This window comes from Mauremys reevesii, linkage group 6, assembly GCF_016161935.1.
Source record: "Mauremys reevesii isolate NIE-2019 linkage group 6, ASM1616193v1, whole genome shotgun sequence".
NCBI lineage: Eukaryota > Metazoa > Chordata > Testudines > Geoemydidae > Mauremys > Mauremys reevesii.
Window position 1 is genome coordinate 47638846 of NC_052628.1, and position 20542 is coordinate 47659387.

At 40.6% G+C, this 20542-nt stretch overlaps 1 protein-coding gene across 4 annotated transcripts in view; it reads right to left on the reverse strand.

Moving 5' to 3' along the window:
* The window catches only part of MCCC2 (methylcrotonoyl-CoA carboxylase 2), an 88624-nt gene that overhangs the window by 60552 nt on the left and 7530 nt on the right, over positions 1–20542 (reverse strand). For all 4 annotated transcript variants that reach the window (XM_039545319.1, XM_039545321.1, XM_039545318.1 and 1 more), the window contains exons 2-6: positions 18457–18523; positions 12448–12532; positions 8413–8514; positions 5188–5315; positions 2211–2323 (exon numbers count right to left, since the gene is read on the reverse strand). In XM_039545319.1, coding sequence (XP_039401253.1) covers positions 2211–2323; positions 5188–5315; positions 8413–8514; positions 12448–12532; positions 18457–18523 — 495 coding nt within the window. The remainder of the gene's footprint in view (positions 1–2210; positions 2324–5187; positions 5316–8412; positions 8515–12447; positions 12533–18456; positions 18524–20542) is intronic.

Genomic DNA, 20542 nt, shown 5'->3' on the forward strand with positions numbered 1-20542 from the left:
CTGGGCTACCGTTGCAGTGTCCCCCCATTTGTGTGATGAAGTAATAAAGAATGCAGGAATAAGAAACAGTGACTTGTTAGTGAGATAAAATGAGGGGAAGGCAGCCTCCAGTGCTATGATAGTCCAGACAGGACATTAAGCAGTGTAGGGGAGAGGAGCCCAGCATCCCGCTGCTATGATAGTCCAGGCAGAACAGAATCTTTTCTTTACACATGAAGGGCAGGGGCTGATGGAGCTCAGCCCCCTGTTGCTATGATGAAGATGGTTACCAGCCGTTCTGTACCATCTACTGGGAAGTAGTAGCACTCATGGGCTGATGATGAGGACGGATACCAGTCCTTCTGTACTATACCATCTGCCACAAGGCTGATGATGACGATGGATATCAGTCATATTGTACCATCAGCCACCAAGGAGGGGGGGCGAGGATGCTACAGTTCAGTGCCGCAGCATCGCATCTACCAGCAGCATTCAGTAGACATACGGTGACATTTAAAAGAGTCAAGAGATGATTTTTTCCCCTTTTCCTTCTGGGGGTGGGTGGGTAAATTGACGAGCTATGCCCTGAACCACCGCGGACAATGTGTTTGACCCTACAGGCATTGGGAGCTCAGCCAAGAATGCAAATGCTTTTCGGAGACTGCAGGAACTGTGGGATAGCTTGAGTCCTCAGTCCCCCCTCCCTCCCTCCATGAGCGTCCATTTGATTCTTTGGTTTTCCGTTACGCTTATCACACACAGTGTGCTGAGTCCCTGCTATGCCCTCTGTCTGGAGATTTTTTTAAAATGCTTTGGAATTTCGTCATCTGTAACGGAGCTCTGATAGAACAGATTTGTCTGCCCATACAGCGATCACATCCGTACGGTCCATGCTGGAGCTCTTTTTGGATTTGGGACTGCATCGCCACCCGTGCAGATCAGAGCTCCACGCTGGGCAAGCAGGAAATGATATTCAAAAGTTCGCGGGGCTTTTCCTGTCTACCTGGCCACCGCATCCGAGTTCTGATTGCTGTCCCGAGCGGTCAGTGGTGCACTGTAGGATACCGCCCGGAGGCCAATACTGTCGATTTGCGGCCACGCTAACCCTAATCCGATATGGTAATACCGATATTAGCGCTACTCCTCTTGTTGGGGAGAAGTACAGAAACCGGTTTAAAGAGCCCTTTATATCGATATAAAGGGCCTCTTAGTGTGGACGGGTGTGGCGTTAAATCGGTTTAACGCTCCTAAAACCGGTTTAAACGCGTAGTGTAGACCAGGCCACAGAATCCAAATAGAAATGGCTTCTGCTGGACCAAGTTGTCCCTCTAGATTAGAAGGCATAGCCTCAGCCAAACAAAGAAAGTAGAAAAACCCATGTGCTTTCTACTGTAAAATTTATTCTAATGAACCAGGTTCAAAATAAAAATACACCAAAAATAGGATCCTGAAAAAAGACCTAGTAATAATATCCACAGAAAGCAAAAAATTAGCAAACCCCACACTCCTCTAATATGCCCAAGATTCCAGTTGTCATTTCCATGTGTACAGTTTTTCTAATTAGGTGAGCTATTCTGCCAAGTTTGTTAATCCTCCTTCCCGCCTAGATATCAATATATTGAATGCAGCAATGAATACAGAGAAGTAAGTGCTCATGTTACCAGTAATATCAGTATCTAAAACATGAAGACCCCCTAAACATTTCAAATTCAGACATCATGACTAACAGTAATTCTATGAATCATTAATACATTAGAAAATGACCTCTGTCAACAGCAGTACAAAAATGGTATATATATATATATATATATATACACACACACATACACACACCCACACCCACACCCCACTTAGCTAAATATGCATCACCATCATGCACAGGGGTCCTCACCTCTCAAGCAATGATTCAGAACAATCAACTGTTGCAAATGATATCCTAAAGCTCTCTTTCACCCCTTCACCCCAGGCTGACAATTTCTCTTTTTCTCCCACTCCAGGAGCAGCTAAGTCATATCACTAACCTTGAGGCTAAGAAAGACAGCCTATTTGTAAACCATAATGCCATTCTGTGAACAGTAATGGTGTTTACAATGCCTCCAAATCCCCACACTGAGCATCAGGTCAGCAAAACTTTAAGCTGCCAAAAACCTGAGGTGCTGGATGAGCCGTAAACCCAGACAGAAGAAGCAGGCGTGCAGAGTAGCTAGCAATTTTTGCTTTAAAAAAGTTACCTGTGGAATTCTTTGTGAGGACATGAGTGCTTGATTATAAAAAATGCGACCGAAGTGATCTCGATCTGGAAATACTTCTGCTTGGCGGGGTAAGTTTGCTCCTCCTGAGTCAACTAAGTCAAGTGGAATGAAAAATAGATTTACATACAATTTATCTCTGTACAATTTTAAACAGAGATATTATTTCATATTATTTAAAAATTACTTGAAATGTCACCTGTTTGCAAAAATTTATACTCAACATACTAATCATGAAAAACAGGCCAGGCTTCTCCACTTGCTAAAGGAAAACTGATGACCACAAATGAGAAGCTGTTATGCATACCAAACATTTTTAGGTAAACTAATGGTAGCTGCATTTAAAGATGTAATTACACTTGGCATTACAAAACTTTTAAAACTCATCTGACAAACACCTGTTTGTTTTAAAAGACACTCCCTTATAGGCCTTAAAACTGGAAATTAAAAATTAAATTTTCTGTTTTCCAGGATAAACTTATTTCCTTCCTAAATATATACAATCTAGTATCATTCACTGTAGCTGCAGAAATTAAAACTACAGTTAATTAAAACAATATATAAGGAAAGACATTCTAAGGAAGGCACTGCTTAACCCCTCACTTCATGAGTGGTTGCAAGAGCCTAATGCTTTGTTTATAACTCGATAAATCACAGAAGAGCGTACTTTTGATTTCAAAGAATAGGATCACACAGTATTGCTCATTCTGATAGTAGAAGTTCACAAGCCAAATATTGTTTATTAAAAATTTAAACTGAGTAATTTATATTAAAAATATACTACCTATACCACAGCAAGCACATTTAGCACACACATTTGCTTATTTAATAAAATAATGTCTAAGCATGCTAAAAATTAAAAAAATTATTTACTCAACCACTGACTTTTTTGACTGATTAAACAAACGGAGTAAAACACACTGAGATGGAATATACTAAAAGAAAAATGTCAAATTGTAAAAAGCTATTAACAGAAACTATAGATGAAGTTTGAGTTTTTATTCATTTTAGATGGGAGTATTTCAAAAAATGTAAGTAACTTTCTAAGAGAACCTTTCAACAGAAATAATAAAACAACAAAATGACTTCAGTTCCTGTCTTTTACATATAACTTGAATTACTGTTGATGTGTGCACACAACTTTTCCCCACTGGGCTATTTTGCTTTGTTCTATTATACAGGTAGTAAAATGAAAGAACCCATTTCTCTGGGTCTTTAGTTCACTTTACTACCTTTATAAAAGGAACGAACAGATAAGCATATCATCAAAAAGCACTGTATGTGTGAACGTGTCTGAAATCCAAAACACTTGATTGGTAAAATATGAGGGTATATCAGTCTTAGAAATCTAGGACTGCAAGGAACCTCAATAGGTCATCTAGTCCAGTCCTCTGCACTGAGGCAGGTCTAAGTATTATTTAGACCATCCCTGACAGGTGTTCATCTAACCTGTTCTTAAAAACCTCCAATCCACAACATTGCTAGGTAATTTGTTCCTTACAGTTAGAAGTTTTCCCTAATGTCTAACCTAAATCTCCCTTGCAGAAATTCAAGCCCATTACTTCTTGTCCTGCCCTCAGTGATTAAGGAGAACAATTTATCAACCTCCTCTTTATAACAACCTTTTATGTACTTGAAGACTTAGCATGTACTATCCCCCCTGTCTTCTCTTCATCTGTGTGCTAAATGTGCATGCTAAATGTGTTTGCTGTGAGGTAGTATATTTTTAATATAAATTCTTCAACACTGAAATACTCCCATCTAAAAGATTACATAAGTCCACTTGTTTCAGTCTTTCCTCATAGGTCATGTTTTCTAGACCTTTAATCATTGTTGTTCCTCTCCTCTGGATTTTTTCCAATTTGTCCACATCTTTCCCAAAGTGTGGTGCCCCAGAACTAGACACAATACTCCAACTGAAGCCTTATTAGTGCTGAGTAGAGTGAAAGAATTATTTTTCATGGCTTGCTTACAACACTCCTGCTAATACAGTAAAACCTCAGAATTATAAACACCATAGTTACAAACTGACCAGTCAACCACACACCTCATTTGGAATTGGAAGTACACAATCAGGCAGCAGCAGAGACCAAAAAAAAAAAAAGGCAAATACAGTACAGTACTGTGTTAAACTACTAAAAAAATAAAGGAAAAGCAGCATATTTCTTCTGCATAGTAATGTTTCAAAGCTGTATTAAGTCAATGTTCAGTTGTAAACTTTTGGAAGAACAAAGAAAGAATAAAGTTTTCTTCAGAGTTATGAACATTTCAGAGTTATGAACAACCTCCATTCCTGAGGTGTTCCTAACTCTGAGGTTCTACTGTACATCCCAGAATGATGTTCACTTTTTTTGCAATGGTATTATATGGTTGATTCATATTTAGTTTATTATCCACTATAAACCCCAGATCCTTTTCTGCAGCACTCCCATTTTGTATTTGCAACCAATTGTTCCTTCCCAAGTGTAGTATTTTGTATTTCTCCTTACTGAATTTCATCCTATTTATTTCAGTCCATTTCTCCAGTTTGTCCAGATCATTTGAATTCTAATCCTGTCCTCCAAAAGGTTTGCAACTCCTCCCAACCTGGTACTGTCCACATTTATAAATGTACTCTCTCTGCCATTATTCAAATAATTTATAAAGATAATGAACAGAATTGGACCCAGGACAAATCCCTGCAGTACTCCACTTAATATACCATTTCAGCTTGATTGTGAACCATTGATAACTACTCTCTGAGTACAGTTTTCTAACTAATTGTGCACCCACCTTATAGTAAGTTCATCTAGGCTATATGTCTCTAATTTGTTTATGAGAAGGTCATTTGAGACATCAAAAGCCTTATTAAAGTCAAGATATAATGTTGATGGCATCCAATTAAAAATGTAGTCTTCTAGCTAGAATCCCTGACCTTTGTTTAACGATAGCCATTTACTATTTTTGTAATGGGACTTACCTAAATATAGACAAGGGAGATGATTTTGCATTGCAATTTCTTGAGCACGTAAATGTTTCTTCACCGTGACTGGATAGTAAGTACCACCTTTGACAGTTGCATCATTAGCAACAATCAAGCACTCCACTCTGAAAAGTAGAAACTTTATGAGAACCAAACATATTTCCCAACTGATCTACTTTACCACTATAACCATGATATTTGCAACAATTTACATCAGCATTAAATGTTTCTTGTTTTAAAACTGTTCCACTGTTAGATACCTCTCTTCAAGGCTGCATGTGATTTCATGTCATATTTGCTTCAAGTTCTTAGAAAAAAAATATTAATGAAGAAGCATCTGAAATCTCTAGTTTTCAAGAAAGCTGCACCCATTTTACTGAGCATAGCTGTACAGAACTGTAATAGAAAAGGAAACAATTTGTTGTTTAACGCTTTCTTACTCTCTCAAAATCTGCTGCAATGTGCATGTCCCTCTCGAAAAATCCCTATTTCTCTGTTCTTTTTAGGCAACATTCATATTCTGAGAAGGTGACCAGTGTCAAAATATAAAGCAGTCCCACAAGCTTCTCTACAGTTGCATCAACTAAAGGAACAACTTTATAGCTTCATTGTTGTTCATGTGGCAAAGCAATTGTTCTGTTAATAAGCAGTATGTAAGCTGACAAAAAAAAGTTTACAATGCAGGGCTCCCAAACTGTCAACAGTGAAGTTACTTTTCAGCATAAGGCCACCCACAAGAAGTTAACAAAAAGAGAGAGTGTTTATTTTAACATAACACACATGCTGGATTTAAAACCAACTGTAGCTAAATACACTTTGGAAATTCTCAGTCTAATACACTTTTGGAAGAAAAAAATACTTGGTTTTCTTAACTGTACTTAGGCACCTGGTTGAAAATGAAATACTTGCTGTCATCATTCCTGATGAAAATATACCTCTACCTTGATATAACGCTGTCCTCGGGAGCCAAAAAATCTTACTGCATTATAGGTGAAACCGCGTTATATCGAACTTGCTTTGATCCACTGGAGTGCGCAGCCCCGCTGTCCCGGAGCGCTGCTGTACTGTGTTATATCTGAATTTGTGTTATATTGTGTCACATTATATCGGGGTAGAGGTGTAGTAATCAACAGTCATGACTAGATAGATATACCTGTATTATCTTTGATGGCAGAAATGAAGCTCTCAGTGTGTTAGCATCAACATGGAAGTTTAGAACCAAGGAACTATGAATTTTTAATGTATTTTGTTAACTATTTCTTTTCAGTTCCAGATACTTGGGTTATTGAGAGAACAAGAGACAGGTTCGCGGCTCAGAGCAGCTGAGGAAAGCTAGTAGTAGTGGAGTGGAAAAGGTGTTTCTAAGGGCTAGTCTACACTTACCTGCCAGGTCGACGCAGTGAGTTCGACTTCTCAGAGTTCGAACTATCGCGTCTAATCTGGACGCGATAGTTCGAACTCCCCGCGCGCTCCGGTCGACTCCGGTACTCCACCACTGCAAACGGCGGTGGCGGAGTCAACCTTGGAGCCGCGGACTTCGATCCCGCGGCGTCTGGACGGGTAAGTAGTTCGAACTAGGGTACTTCGAGTTCAGCTACGCTATTCATGTAGCTGAACTTGCATACCCTAGTTCGACCCCCGCCCTTAGTGTAGACCTGCCCTAAGATACACTTCAACAACCCAGTTCTGGGCTGTTCAAGGATGCTCTAAACTACGCTAGATGCAGTCATCCCATAGGGACCACTGCACCAGTCTAGATCAGTGGAGAACCATGTGATCTGCTTTTCCCCTCAGGACCTTAGCTGAGGCTGAGAATCACTAAGACTCTTAAAGATATTTAAGCTGATTTTTTTAAATTTTGTTATTGACTTAACTCTGAGCCATTCTGTCTTTGCAGCACCATACCTTCATGCTAGAAGAGCCTGTGAGTGGCTCTACCTAGAGCAGGGGTTCTCAGGCTTTTCTACTGATGACCCCTTTCACACAGCAAGCCTCTGAGTGCGACCCCCCTTATTCATTAAAAACACTTTTTTATATATTTAACACCATTATAAATGCTGGAGGCAAAGCGGGGTTTGGGGTGGAGGCTGACAGCTCGTGACCCCCATGTAATAACCTCGCAACCCCCTGAGGGGTCCCGACCCCCAGTTTGAGAATCCCTGACCTAGAGTGAGTCCATGAATTACCCAGACAGACTGTGAAAGCAAAGCAGCAACAGTTAGTTCCTCACTGATCAGCCAACTTATGTTAGAACAGAGTAGGTGAAATCCAAAAACACCAGAAATCTCCCAGAGTGACCCAGGTTCTTAAAACTAAAAAAACCCACTCCTCATTATTAGAAACAAACCCAAAGAACAGTTCCGCCTCAGTGGCATCCCCTTAAAGCCACAAGCCATTTGAACATCCTTACTAAAAGAGATTTTATTTTGAAGAAAGGTAAATGGTGGTTCAGAATTTTTTTTTCTTTTTTTTAAAGGAAGAAATATAAGAGGAGCTTGGCCATTAAGCCATACATTGTGGGTGGCACAAGAAGGCACTAGATAAAATCATTACCCTTCTGGGGTTCCTTCAGCTTCCTGGCTCATCGTCTCTAAACTAATATCCCATCACACTAGTTTTAACAAGTGCATCAATCTCGCTTAGAGAGACTTTCTTAATCCAGGACATCTTTCCACATATTTAAAATTGCCTTTCTAACTCACCTATGTCCTTGCACAATTAACCACTTATTTCTCATCAGAAAGATAACAATGCAGCCTCCAAATGAGTTAATACGGATGTTGATACATGTATTATCCAAAGTCTGAGCTACGCTAGAAAATTAGATCAGTTAAATGACATCAGTCAGGGGTGTGAAAAATCCACAACCAACCTAAATCCACAACCTCCCTACCCCCATGTAGACAGCACTAAATTGATAGAACCTCTCCCATCGGCATAGACAGCACAGCTATGCCACTGCAGAATTTTAAGTGTAAACAAGCCCTAAGAATAAGAATAATAATCACCCAGCTGAATCCTTTCCCTGAAGTCAAAACTAAATAGGCAGAATAGCCATTTTAGTAATCTTTTGGGTCATAGGACTCAAATACCAGAAAGCCTTCAACTTAATATTGGAAACAGAGTGCTAGATGGCTCCCAGAGCTGGAACTAGGAACCACACAAAAACATCCTCTCACTCACATAATAGACATAATATGTAGATCACTGGCAATTTCTTACCCTGACACCCTTCCAATGCCTGTGATAATGCCTCCTGCCGGTACCTCTTCATTACCATACAACTGGTAACCCGCAAACTGGGAGAACTCCAAAAATGGAGACCTAAAAAAATGACAAACATTTTGATAGGATTATTAACCGGAAGCAGCCTGACAAACATTACTTTCTTTTATAAAGTTCATGGTTTTAAAATGTGTTCTTGCAATACATCTTCCAAACAATAGATATGTCAAGATTTAAAACCAACACTACTTGCCAGCAGGGTGGATAAAAATCAATGATTTTTTTTAATTAAAAAAAATCAATTTTTTTTGATGAAAAAACCTATCTAAGGATAGTTTTAATTAAGATACATTATAGCTCAAAGATATCTCATCATGGAATAGGGATTATAAATTCTAATTCTATAGTAGGAGACAATATATTCGTGTAATGTTTAAGAAAAGTTTTGTAAATGAGTTCCAATAGTTCATGGATTAGGGACCCAATCCGATGGGGTTACAGGGGCTTCTATATAGATTATTTAGGTTAATCTTTTTATCTACCCAAGGGGACTCAGTGCTCAGTCTAGAAGATACCATCAGAGATGCTTAATTTTGCAGTTCTCAAACTGTGGATTTGTGTCTCCGGAGATAACCTGCAAGTTAACAGCAAAAATGTTTTTAAATAAATAAATAAATAAATAATATGTAGAGGTAAGAAATAACAGACCTCAACCCTATTGTCCCTCTGCAAATTTGTGTACACAGAGTCAATCCCTTACCTCTCTCTAAAAGTGCAAAGTTTCAAAAAGTGCAATGAATAGAAGATTGTTGGGGGGAGAATAGATCTGGACAAGGAGAAGAAGTCTGGAAATAAATGTGAAAAGGGAGGGACAGGCAGTAGAAACAAAAGTGAAACTGTTTGAGCAGCATATTCCAGAAGTCTTGAAGTCTTTCTGAGTGTAGCCTTCACTGATTTGAGATCTACCATACCATTCTCTCACTAGAAGGGAAAACCTATAATGGCAGCAGGCCATAAAAGAGACCCAGTTTGGGAATATTTTAATGAAGTTCCTCTACCTGTGGGTAAGACAGGAATGCATGGAAAATGCAAACAGTGCAACAAAGAAATGCAAGGCCTGGTTGCCCAAATGAAACATCATCACGAGAAGTGTTACTTCTCAAGAGGAAGCTGAGTTGAAGATGATGAAAGGAATATGTCTGAACATGCAGGATCTTCAGGTTGATAAACGTTTTTATTTCATACTTCTTTCCCAAGGACTTCCTTCTGGACTATTCTTGAATTCTCATGTTTGAGCAAAAAATATAGTTGTTACTCTATGGTACTATCATTTTAGATGCAGTTGTGATAAAAAATAAATAGCTGAAATAGGCAGATCTTCCTTTTACAATTTCACCTTTAAAGTAGTACTGAGTGTCAGTGAATGCAATGAGTAATACTAAATGAGCGACACGGTAATAATACTTAAATAACTGCATTGACTTATTTTGTTTAGGAGAATCCATCCTCAACATACAGGATTCTGAAGACTATCCACCTTCAAGATCACCATCATTTTCTATAGTTTCAGAGTAATCTGCCAATGATAGTGTTTCAGTCACATCACGTATGTCACATAGCCACAGTATATCACCTGTAGCAAAAAAAAAACAAAAAAACCCATCATCCAGAAACAATCATAGATAAGTTTGTGATAAGAACCAGCAGATTACAAAATGAAGTAATTGATGAAAATATTGCCCAGTTTGTTTATGCAACAAACTTTCCTTTCCGTATGACTGAGAACCCACACTTCATTGACATGGTTCAGTCATTAAGACCAGGATACGGTCCATCCAACAAAGCAGATGTCGCAGGCAAATTGCTGGATAAAGTGTATAAAAGAGAAACTGAGCAGTGTGCAAAAGGTCTAGAGGGTGAAATTGTTAACCTGAGTCTTGATGGGTGGACCAATGTCCACAATGATCCTGTTGTATGTGCTTGTGTGACAACAGAAGAAGGGAATGTCTTCCTTACAGAAACAATTGATACATCAGGAAATGCACACACAGCAGAATACTTACAAGAAGTAGCACTAAAAGCTATAACAAACTGTGAAAAAAACTTCAAATGTCTATTATGCAGCCTGGTCACAGACAATGCTGCAAATATATCCAAGATGAGAAGAAATTTAGAAGAGAGTGAAGAGAGTCCCAAGCTAATAACATACCGTTGCAGTGCTCATTTGATGCACCTCCTAGCCAGAGACTTCAGTGTTCCAGAAATAAAGGTTAATGTTGTTGAAATTGCAAAATACTTCTATAACAAGCACTTTGCAGCAGCTGCTCTGAAAAAAGTTGGAGGAACCAAGCTAACTCTCCCACAAAACGTGCAATGAACTCAATAGTGGACTGTTTTGAGCATTATATCAAGAACTGACCTAATCTGATGACAGTTTGTGAACAAAATCGTGAACAAATAGATGGCACTGTCACAGCCAAAGTTCTCAACATTGGGCTTAAGAGAAATGTTGAACGCATGTTGAGTTCTGTGAAGTCTATTTCTGTAGCCTTGAACAAAATGCAAGGAAATAGCTGTTTTATTGCTGACGCTATTGAAATTTGGAAGGAACTAAGTGAGATCCTAGAAAGAGAAATATGCAATCACAGAGTTAAATTACAAACATTAAAAAAATGAATGGGAAAAGTTCACTTTCTTGCAAATATTCTCAATACTCAATACCAGGGTCAAACCTTAACTGTTGGGAGTTGACTATGACTTTGACATCCAGCAATCATCCCTCCATAACGCCAACCATAATAAACTTCAGAGCTAAGGGTGAACCATTCAAGAAATATGTTTGCTAATGATGTTTTAAAGAAAGTCACACCAGAGAACTGGTGGAAGTCACTTAAGCACTTGGATTCAGAGACTGTTGAAGTGATAATCTCACTTTTAACAGCGGTAGCTTCTTCTGCCAGTGTAGAAAGAACATTTTCTTCCTTTGGACTAATTCATTCCAAATTGAGAAATCATTTGGGACCTGAAAAAGCAGGAAAGCTTGTTTTTCTTTTCCAGATTATGAACAAAGAGGGAAATGAAGGTAAAGACAACTGAGTTAGCTGCAGAAGCCAATATTTTAAGTTTCTCATGTTGACCTGGCTGATATAGTCGATTTAATTTTTGCTTTGTTTTTAAAAATACATTTAACTATTTTAATTAAAAACAATTTTAACAAAAACAAACTTGATTTAAAAAAACTTGAATGTTTAACTAAATTTAAAAATTCATATGCTTTTTTTGTTAAAATATTACATTTGTTGTTGAAGAAAAAAATCCAGAATACATAATGTTGTTGTTTTAGTTAAATAAAACACTCTAAATGTCTGTCTGGTGATGTTCTCCTCCTAATACAGCATGGCAAGAAAATCCTCCAAATATTAATGATTAACCTGTTGAATTGGAGATAGTTCACCTCCCAATGACTTCATAAATATCTGCTTCAATGACCTTTGGTAAATGAAATAACCAAACAATCATTCATTTTCTGATATACACCTCTACCCCGATATAACACTGTCCTGGAGAGCCAAAAAATCTTACCATGTTATAGGTGAAACTGCATTATATCGAACTTGCTTTGATCCGTCTGAGCATGCAGCCCCGCCCCCCCGGAGCGCTGCTTTACCGTCCTATATCCGAATTTGTGTTATATCAGGTCGCGTTATATCGAGGTAGAGGTGTAGCCATAAAACTAAACTGAAAAGTTTTCAAAATAAATCACTTTAAAAATGTATAGTGTGTACTTTCTAAAAATAAAACCTATATCTATCTCTGAGTTGTGAAGAATATGTATTAAGGTTATAACAACCAACAAGAATGCACTTTTATGTAGAAATCCATGATTAAATAGAGTATTCCTGACTAGTGATTTAAATCAAATCCACCCTGCTTGTCAGTAGTTTAGGAAACTTCAAAAAAAGAGACAGTTCTGTTAGCTTACACAACACAAAAGAGTATTTGATGCTTTATAGCCAATAATAAATTACCCACCCTGGATCTATGAGTCTGTCAATTCTCTCTCTGGGTAACAGCTTTCCTCTGGATGTATGAAGCTTCCGTGCCTTTTCTCCACCCCCTGTGATACAAGGTCATTAATTAGATCTACTGTACACACAAATGAATAAATCACTATTAACGTTTAACTTAGAATAAAAACAGATCTGAATTCTCAATTACAAAAATACAGACCTTAAAGAGACAATATATTTAACAGAGCTTATATTTAGATGACAGAATGATCTGTATCATCATCTTAAATCAGTTTGTCATATATTCTAAGTTACTTTTTCTACATTCTTTACTAACAAAGTTTGAAAGCAAAAACTCTCAGCTAACAGAGCTCATCTACTGCTGCCTGGGGTTTCATTTTGACAATGAACTAACAGAGCACTCAAAACTTACTTTTTAGGGATCATAGGAAGGAGAGATGGACAGGAATCTACTGAGTTGTGTTCATTTCCCTATAGCACATTCTAAATTACTTTGCTGAGTTCAGTTTTAAATTGCTCAACCGATGGGAGATTTCTCGGGAGATTACTCTAGAGTGTAGAAGACCTCACAGCGGGTGTACAGCATTTAACATTCAGCCTACATTTCCTTTTGCTCCTCTTGATCCATCACTTCGTTATCTCACTTTGCACTACCTTAAATTATACCTCTCATTCCTTGGTGTTTAACACCATTCCAACACTTGTTGCCAGCTGACATCTCTCACTCTCTTAGTAGCAGTGGCATACATAGGCGGCGAGTTCTATGGGCCCGTGGAGCCCAGGCCCCACCAATAATCCTAAAGGTGGGCCCAGCTCCACCGTTTGGGCCCCAGGCCCTGTGCTTTGGGGGTCCCCGCGTCGCAATGCCGGGTGCTCTCACCGCAGCGGCAGCTCCCGGCAGAGGCCCCAGCAGCAACTGGGCTCACAGCCCATTGGCCGGGAACCCCAGCCAATGGGAGCTGCCGGGGGCGGTGCCAGAGCTGCCTAGCCACGCCTCCACAGCAGGGAGGGGGAGCGAGCCACCGGCAGCGTCTGAGCCCTGGGAAGAGCAAGCAGCAGGGTCTGTCCCTATCAGACAGACTCAGCCGGTGAGCTGTGGGGGCAGCCAGACACACAGACACAGCCGGGGAGGGGGGTTTGGTGGGGACAAACAGACACAGCCAGGGGGTTGTGGGACAGACAGACACAGCCGGGGGTGGTGGGGGCAGCCAGACAGACACAGCTGGGGGTTGTGGGACAGACAGACACAAGGACACAGCCAGAGGGTTGTGGGACAGACACACACCAGGACACAGCCAGGGGAGTTGTGAGGACAGACAGACGGACACAGCTGGGGGGTTGTGGGGACAGACAGATGGAGCCGTGGGCACCCCGGGGCTGGTATAAAATACACAGGACGGGGGGGAGCTTCCTGAGGGGACTATAGCAACACCCCCCGCAGAGCAGACCCAGGTTGCAGCTGGCTCTGTCCATCACAGCCCCCTGCCCCACAAAGACCCACACAACCCTCTGCCCCTTCGAGAGACTCCCAATGACCCCTGTGCCCCTGTCACTCCTCTCCAGAGAGCCCTCCCCTTTGTGCCAGCCCACTCCCCTCCCCCACTGCCTCCCCTCCTCCAAAGCTCCCTACAATCTCCCCCTTTGCCTTCCGCCCCGCAGCCCAGCCCATTCCATTGGCCGGGAGGCTCCCAGTCTAGTGGCTATCAGGGTCCACGGGAGCTGCACATGAGGCAGGGTGCCTGCCTGCAGATGCAGACCTGCCTGGCTGTGCCTCCACAGCACAGGGAGGGGGAGCCCGAGCCACAGGTGAGCAAGCCCTGGTCATCATCACAGGCCCAGTAATTCTCGTGATATTTAATTCCACTGAGGCAAAATGTGTGCAATTTTATGGGTTGAATGATTGAATGACATAATACCCACCTGCCCGCATTGTCCATCACTAAGTCCAGTAATTTTGTCAAGTGTCTGTTGCACAACATGGTGGTGCCTACCCCTACCTTGTGCTTCAGGGGGTGATGGGGTCCAGGGCAGCCTGTTATAGCCTGTTATAGAACTACCTGATTAGTAATTGGATATGTTGGCTGGCATCTTTTTTTACGTGTTCACTCCCCCTGATGTTAGAACCTGGCTACACCACTGGGGAGGGGAGCTTCCTAGACCTGTGCAGCTGGGGCTTAGGTGAATTTTGTGATACTGTGCCCCTCCCCAGCTACCACCCTGCAGTCCCCACTCCTGCACCATGCTGGGCAAGGGGCAGCCCCATCCCCAGTGAGGCTATGGTGAGGGGTGGCAGCAGGGGAGGCCACACGTGATGGCAACCTCCCGCCTCGGTACCCACCATTGGGGAGGTGAGTGGGCTTTCTGGACCTGAGAGGGACCTAGGAGCATGTGCAGTGAACTGCGGGGGAGAGGAGGGGTCCCTCCCCTGGAGCTTGCTGCTGCCAGGGAGGGTGGAGGGGAGTCCTCTTTGGCCCTAGCCCTGGGGCAGCCTGTCTGCACCCCAAGTTCCTTATCCCCAGCCCTGCCCCAGAGTCCTCACCTGACGGGAAAAACACGCAACTTAAATTTGGTGGTCAGTTTAGAGTATCATAGAATATCAGGGTTGGAAGGGACCTCAGGAGGTCATCTAGTCCAACCCCCTGCTCAAAGCAGGACCAATTCCCAACTAAATCATCCCAGCCAGGGCTTTGTCAAGCCGGGCCTTAAAAACCTCTAAGGAAGGAGATTCCACCACCTCCCTAGGTAACCCATTCCAGTGTTTCACCACCCTCCTAGTGAAAAAGTTTTTCTTAATATCCAACCTAAACCTCCCCCACTGCATCTTGAGACCATTACTCCTTGTTCTGTCCTCTGCTACCACTGAGAACAGTCTAGATCCATCCTCTTTGGAACCACCTATCAGGTAGTTGAAAGCAGCTATCAAATCCTCCCTCATTCTTCTCTTCTGCAGACTAAACCATCCCAGTTCCCTCAGCCTCTCCTCAGAAGTCATGTGCTCCAGCCCCCTAATCATTTTTGTTGCCCTCCACTGGATTTTCCAATTTTTCCACATCCTTCTTGCAATGTGGGGCCCAAAACTGCACATAGTACTCTAGATGAGGCCTCACCAATGTTGAATAGAGGAGAATGATCATGTCCCTCGATCTGCTGGCAATGCCCCTACTTATACAGCCCAAAATGCTGTTAGCCTTCTTGACAAAGGCCAGAGGAGGGAGTGTTAGTGCCTGTGCAGACTTCTGGGAAGTACATGGGGTGGAAGGGGTGCTGGGATGCTCTGGAACCACTCCTTCAAAGCCAGTCAGGACTCTGGGGGAGCCTCCTCTCTGAGCAGACTGTCTCCAGGGCAAGAAGCTTACACCTTCCTGGGTCTGACCTCAGAGCATTCAGCATGCCCTTCCACACCATGCACTTTCCGCAGTGAGTCCGCCCAGGCGGGGTCCTGGGGCAGCCAGAGGTCCCTGCACCCCAACTCCGCAGTCAGATGTGACTCTCAGCCAGACTGTAAAACAGAAGGTTTATTAGATGACGGGAGCACAGTTTAAACAGAGCTTGTTGGTACAGAAAACAGAACCCCTCTGTCAGGTCCATCTTGCGGGGTGGGGAGCCCAGAACCAAGTTCTGGGTCTCTCCCCATTTCCCCAGCCAGCTCCAAACTGACACTCCCTCCTCTGGCCTCTGTGTCTCTTCCGGACAAGGAGGCCACCTGATCTCTTTGTCCCCAACACCTTCAGTTGGCATCTTGCAGGGGAAACTGAGGCACCCACACAGTATTCAGAGAAAATATTAAGAACATTCCCACTTCATCACAACAGATGCAACAAAATATAATACTGTATATTGAAGTAGGCAAGTGCTGCTTCTGACTTTCCACTTTTAATTGACCCTTGTAATCTTGTGGCGCTGATGCGCTGTAGCTTCATTTTATATCGGCTTACAGGGCGGGAGCGGAGGGGCACCACCATTTTGGGCCCCACCAAAAATTATACAAACCTGCCGCCTATGGTGGCATATACCATTTTATATTTCTTCAGAAACTAATCCCACAGATGTCAGTGAAGGCTAATTCAGTGAGAGACATTCCTACCGATAGGGTGAAAGAGGGACACTTACCCTTTAGCATTATGCCAGACAGCCACCTAATCATTTTTATATGCTTTTATGCCTTTTCAATACACTATAGACTTCACAACTTCAGTGAATTTTACAGACTGAAGGGTAAACTAATGCTCAGGAGGAATATAAGTGAGCAGGATGAAGGAGAGTGACTGTGCAATACTTTGCTTTTCTCCTATCCCCATCTGATGGAAAAACATAGGAAGATTCACAGAAACAAACAGCCCTATCCTATTAGCCATGAGCACCACTGGGAGGCACTGAGCATCCTTCACATCCATTGAAATGAATGGGAGACAAGGATATTCAGCACTTCCCAGAAGAAAATTAGCAAGCCTGCAAGCAAGTAATAACGATAAAATTAAACATGCAACCTTAACTCTGTTCCCTTCCAAGGTTGTGAAAGAAATTGTATTGTAAGATTTGAGAAATAGCAATTTAACAAATAAACTCTCATAATGCAGACAGAGTTGAAGTTGGAGATCCAGCCTTGTCACAATTAGTTGTGCAGCCCTGAGGTAGTATTTTAAATTTTATATTCTTCACTTAGTTGGAATTAGTTAATTTGAATTTTACAATCAATCATGAAGACTAATCCCTGTGTTTGTAGTTCTCCTATAGTACAAGGCATGGCTAACTTCCTCAAAGGTCATCTTTGCAAACTGAGGGTTTATCTACACAACAGCAGCACAGCCATGTAGTTGCTTCTGTCATTGACAGAAGGGTTTTTTCCATCCATGTCTCCATGAGGCAGTAGTTAAATCAACGGAAAAATTCTTCCATGGACCTACCTGTGTCTACAGCAGGTTTTAGTTCAACATAACTATGTCTCACAGGGCACAACATTTTTCAAAGCCCTGAGCAATGTAGCGTTGTCAATCTAATTTTTAGGTGCAGACCAGGCCTGATACAGTAATTGACAACTTGAAAAGAAGTGTATTTGCCCAGCTGACTGGTTATAAAGGCAAAAAGCATAGCAACAGACTGGAATGAAGAAGGGAATATAGATGAAGTGAAAAACATATCAGTAAAAGTCTCTTATTAACAATCTTATTTGTTTAAAGAAATACTGTCATTAAATTCATTAAAACAACATACTTGGGAATTTAAAATTATTTTATTTTAATAATCAACTTTCTACTATTTATTCAGTTTGCTTACTTTTTGCCTCTCTCTCAGCTTGGACAATGAAATTAAGATATAGTTTCATTAAGTCAGCTTCACTTTCATTTAGAGTCTGTTTCTAGTCACTTTCGGATCTTTATGCAACAGCACATTGCTGTGCTATTTGAATGGCAAACACAGGGTACATTAATTTAAAAACTCCATTGCAATTTTTTTTAAATATCATGGAAATATGTTCTTGGTGTTAGATTTTTGTTAAGCTTTATTATTATTATGGCAAAACCTAGATTTTTGAACCAAATTAGACCTGACATCATCCTTTCAAAGTTTTCAACTAATGGAAGGTAGCAGAACTAGACTAAAATAGAGTTAGCCCTACATTTCAAAACATCTACTGGAATACATGTGAGAGAGAATCAGCCAGCCGAGAGAGAGAGAATGCCACCTCAGATCACTGGCACACCCTGTCCAGTATCCCATCTCCAACCACGGCCATCACTGATGCTTCAGAAGAAGCAGACCAAAAACCCTTCCAGAATATTTTTTTATTCATTCTTTCCTGACCCCTACAGGTGGCTGGTTGAAACCTGAAGCTTGAGCTTTTAGGAACATAAATGAGCCCTGCCCCCACTAACACAAGAAACCCCATCACACAACACACTCATAAATTTGTCCAGTTTTTAAGAATTAAGATCAGTAAAGAAAAACTGTACAAAAAATAAATCCAAGGCTACTTTAAATAATGTTCTAAAATCACACACACAGAACTTACCTAATCTGATTTTTTCTGCTAGCTCTTGGAGTTCAGTTACTAGTGCTTTCATTCGTTCATAGTTTTCCTAGATGGGGAAAAAAATATGAGCATTTAAACTTTAATCAACACTAACAGTAATATTTTAATAGAGAATCATGTCACAGGAAAATTTGTTAGTTACTGGTGATATCACATTGTTTGTTCCTCTTCAAAAAAATTTATATTTTCTTTACACTAATAACAATATTTCCACTTATCTTTTATCCAGGCATCGCAAAGTGTTTTCAAACAAGCCTCACAAGAGCGCTAGTGGAGTTAGATTCTCAGAAGACTTGTTTTATGTTTCAGTAAATCAGAAATCAGCTTATCCATAAAAGGAGGCGGGGGGAGGGTGCTCGGGTTTTTCCCCCTAAGTTTTAAGTTGTTTTTAACTAATCGTTATAACACACATCAGAAGGATTCAGTTCAAATGCTAGTACTCCTACTTTGTGCCAAAAGATCATTGGTTCAAGTCCCAGCCTAAGGAGAAGTTAAAACTCAGATTCTCTATACTTATTCCAGCTGACTATTTAGGTATAAACTAGGGCTGTCAATCGCACTGATAAACAATAATATAATATCATTTATTTAAATATGTTTGGATGTTTTCTACATTTTCAAATATATTGATTCCAATTGCAACACAGAATACAAAGTGTACAGTGCTCACTTTATATTTATTTTTATTACAAGTATTTGTACTGTAAAAAACAAAATAAATGGTATTTTTCCAATTCACATAATACAAGTGCTGTAGTGCAATCTCTTTGTCATGAAAGTTGACCTTACAAATATAGAATTATGTACAAAATAACTGCATTCAAAAATAAAACAATGTAAAATTTTAGAGCCTGCAAGTCCACTCAGTCCTACTTCTTGTTCAGCCAATCACTCAGACAAACAAGTTTGTTTACATTTGCAGGAGATAATGCTGCATGCTTCGTGTTTACGATGTCACCTGAAAATGAGAACAGGCGTTCACATGGCACTGTTGTAGCCGGCGTCGCAAGATATTTATGTGCCAGATGAGCTAAAGATTCATATGTCCCTTCATGCTTCAACCACCATTCCAGGCAACATACGTCCATGCTGATGACAGGTTCTGCTCAAAAACGATCCAAAGCAGAGCAGACCAACGCATGTTCATTTTCATTCTCTGAGTCAGATGCCACCAGCAGAAGGTTGATTTTCTTTTTTGGTGGTTCAGGTTCTGTAGTTTCGGCATCGGAGTGTTGCTCTTTTAAGACTTCTGAAAGCATGCTCAACACCTCGTCCCTCTCAGATTTTGGATAGTATTTCAGATTCTTAATCCTTGGGTCGAGTGCTGTAGCTATCTTTTGAAATCTCACATGGGTACCTTCTTCACGTTTTGTCAAAGCTGCAGTGAAAGTGTTCTTAAAACGAACAACATGTGCTGGGTCATCATCCAAGACTGCTATAACATGAAATATATGGCAGAATGCGGGTAAAACAGAGCCGGAGACATACAATTCTCCTCACAAGGAGTTCAGTCACAAATTTAATTAACACATTATTTTTTAATGAGTGCTATCAGCATAGAAGCATGTCCTCTGGAATAGTGGCCAAAGCATAAAGGGACATATGAATGTTTACCATAACTGGCATGTAAGTACCTTGCAATGCCGGCTACACAAGTGCCATGCAAATGCCTGTTCTCACTTTCTGGTGACATTGTAAATAAAAAGAGGGCAGCATTATCTCTTATAAATGTAAACAAACTTGTTTGTCTTACTGATTGGCTGAACAAGAAGTAGGTCTCAGTGGACTTGTAGGCTCTGAAGTTTTACATTGTTTTGTTTTTGAGTGCAGTTATGTAACAAAAAAAAATCTACATTTGTAAGATGCACTTTCATGACAAAGAAATTGCATTACCAGTATTTGTATGAGGTGAATTGAAAAATACTATTTATTTGTTTATTACAGTGCAAATATTTTTAATAAAAAATATACACTTTGATTTCAATTATGACACAAAATACAATACATATGAAAATGTAGAATAACAGCCAAAATATTTAATAAATTTCAATTGGTATTCTACTAA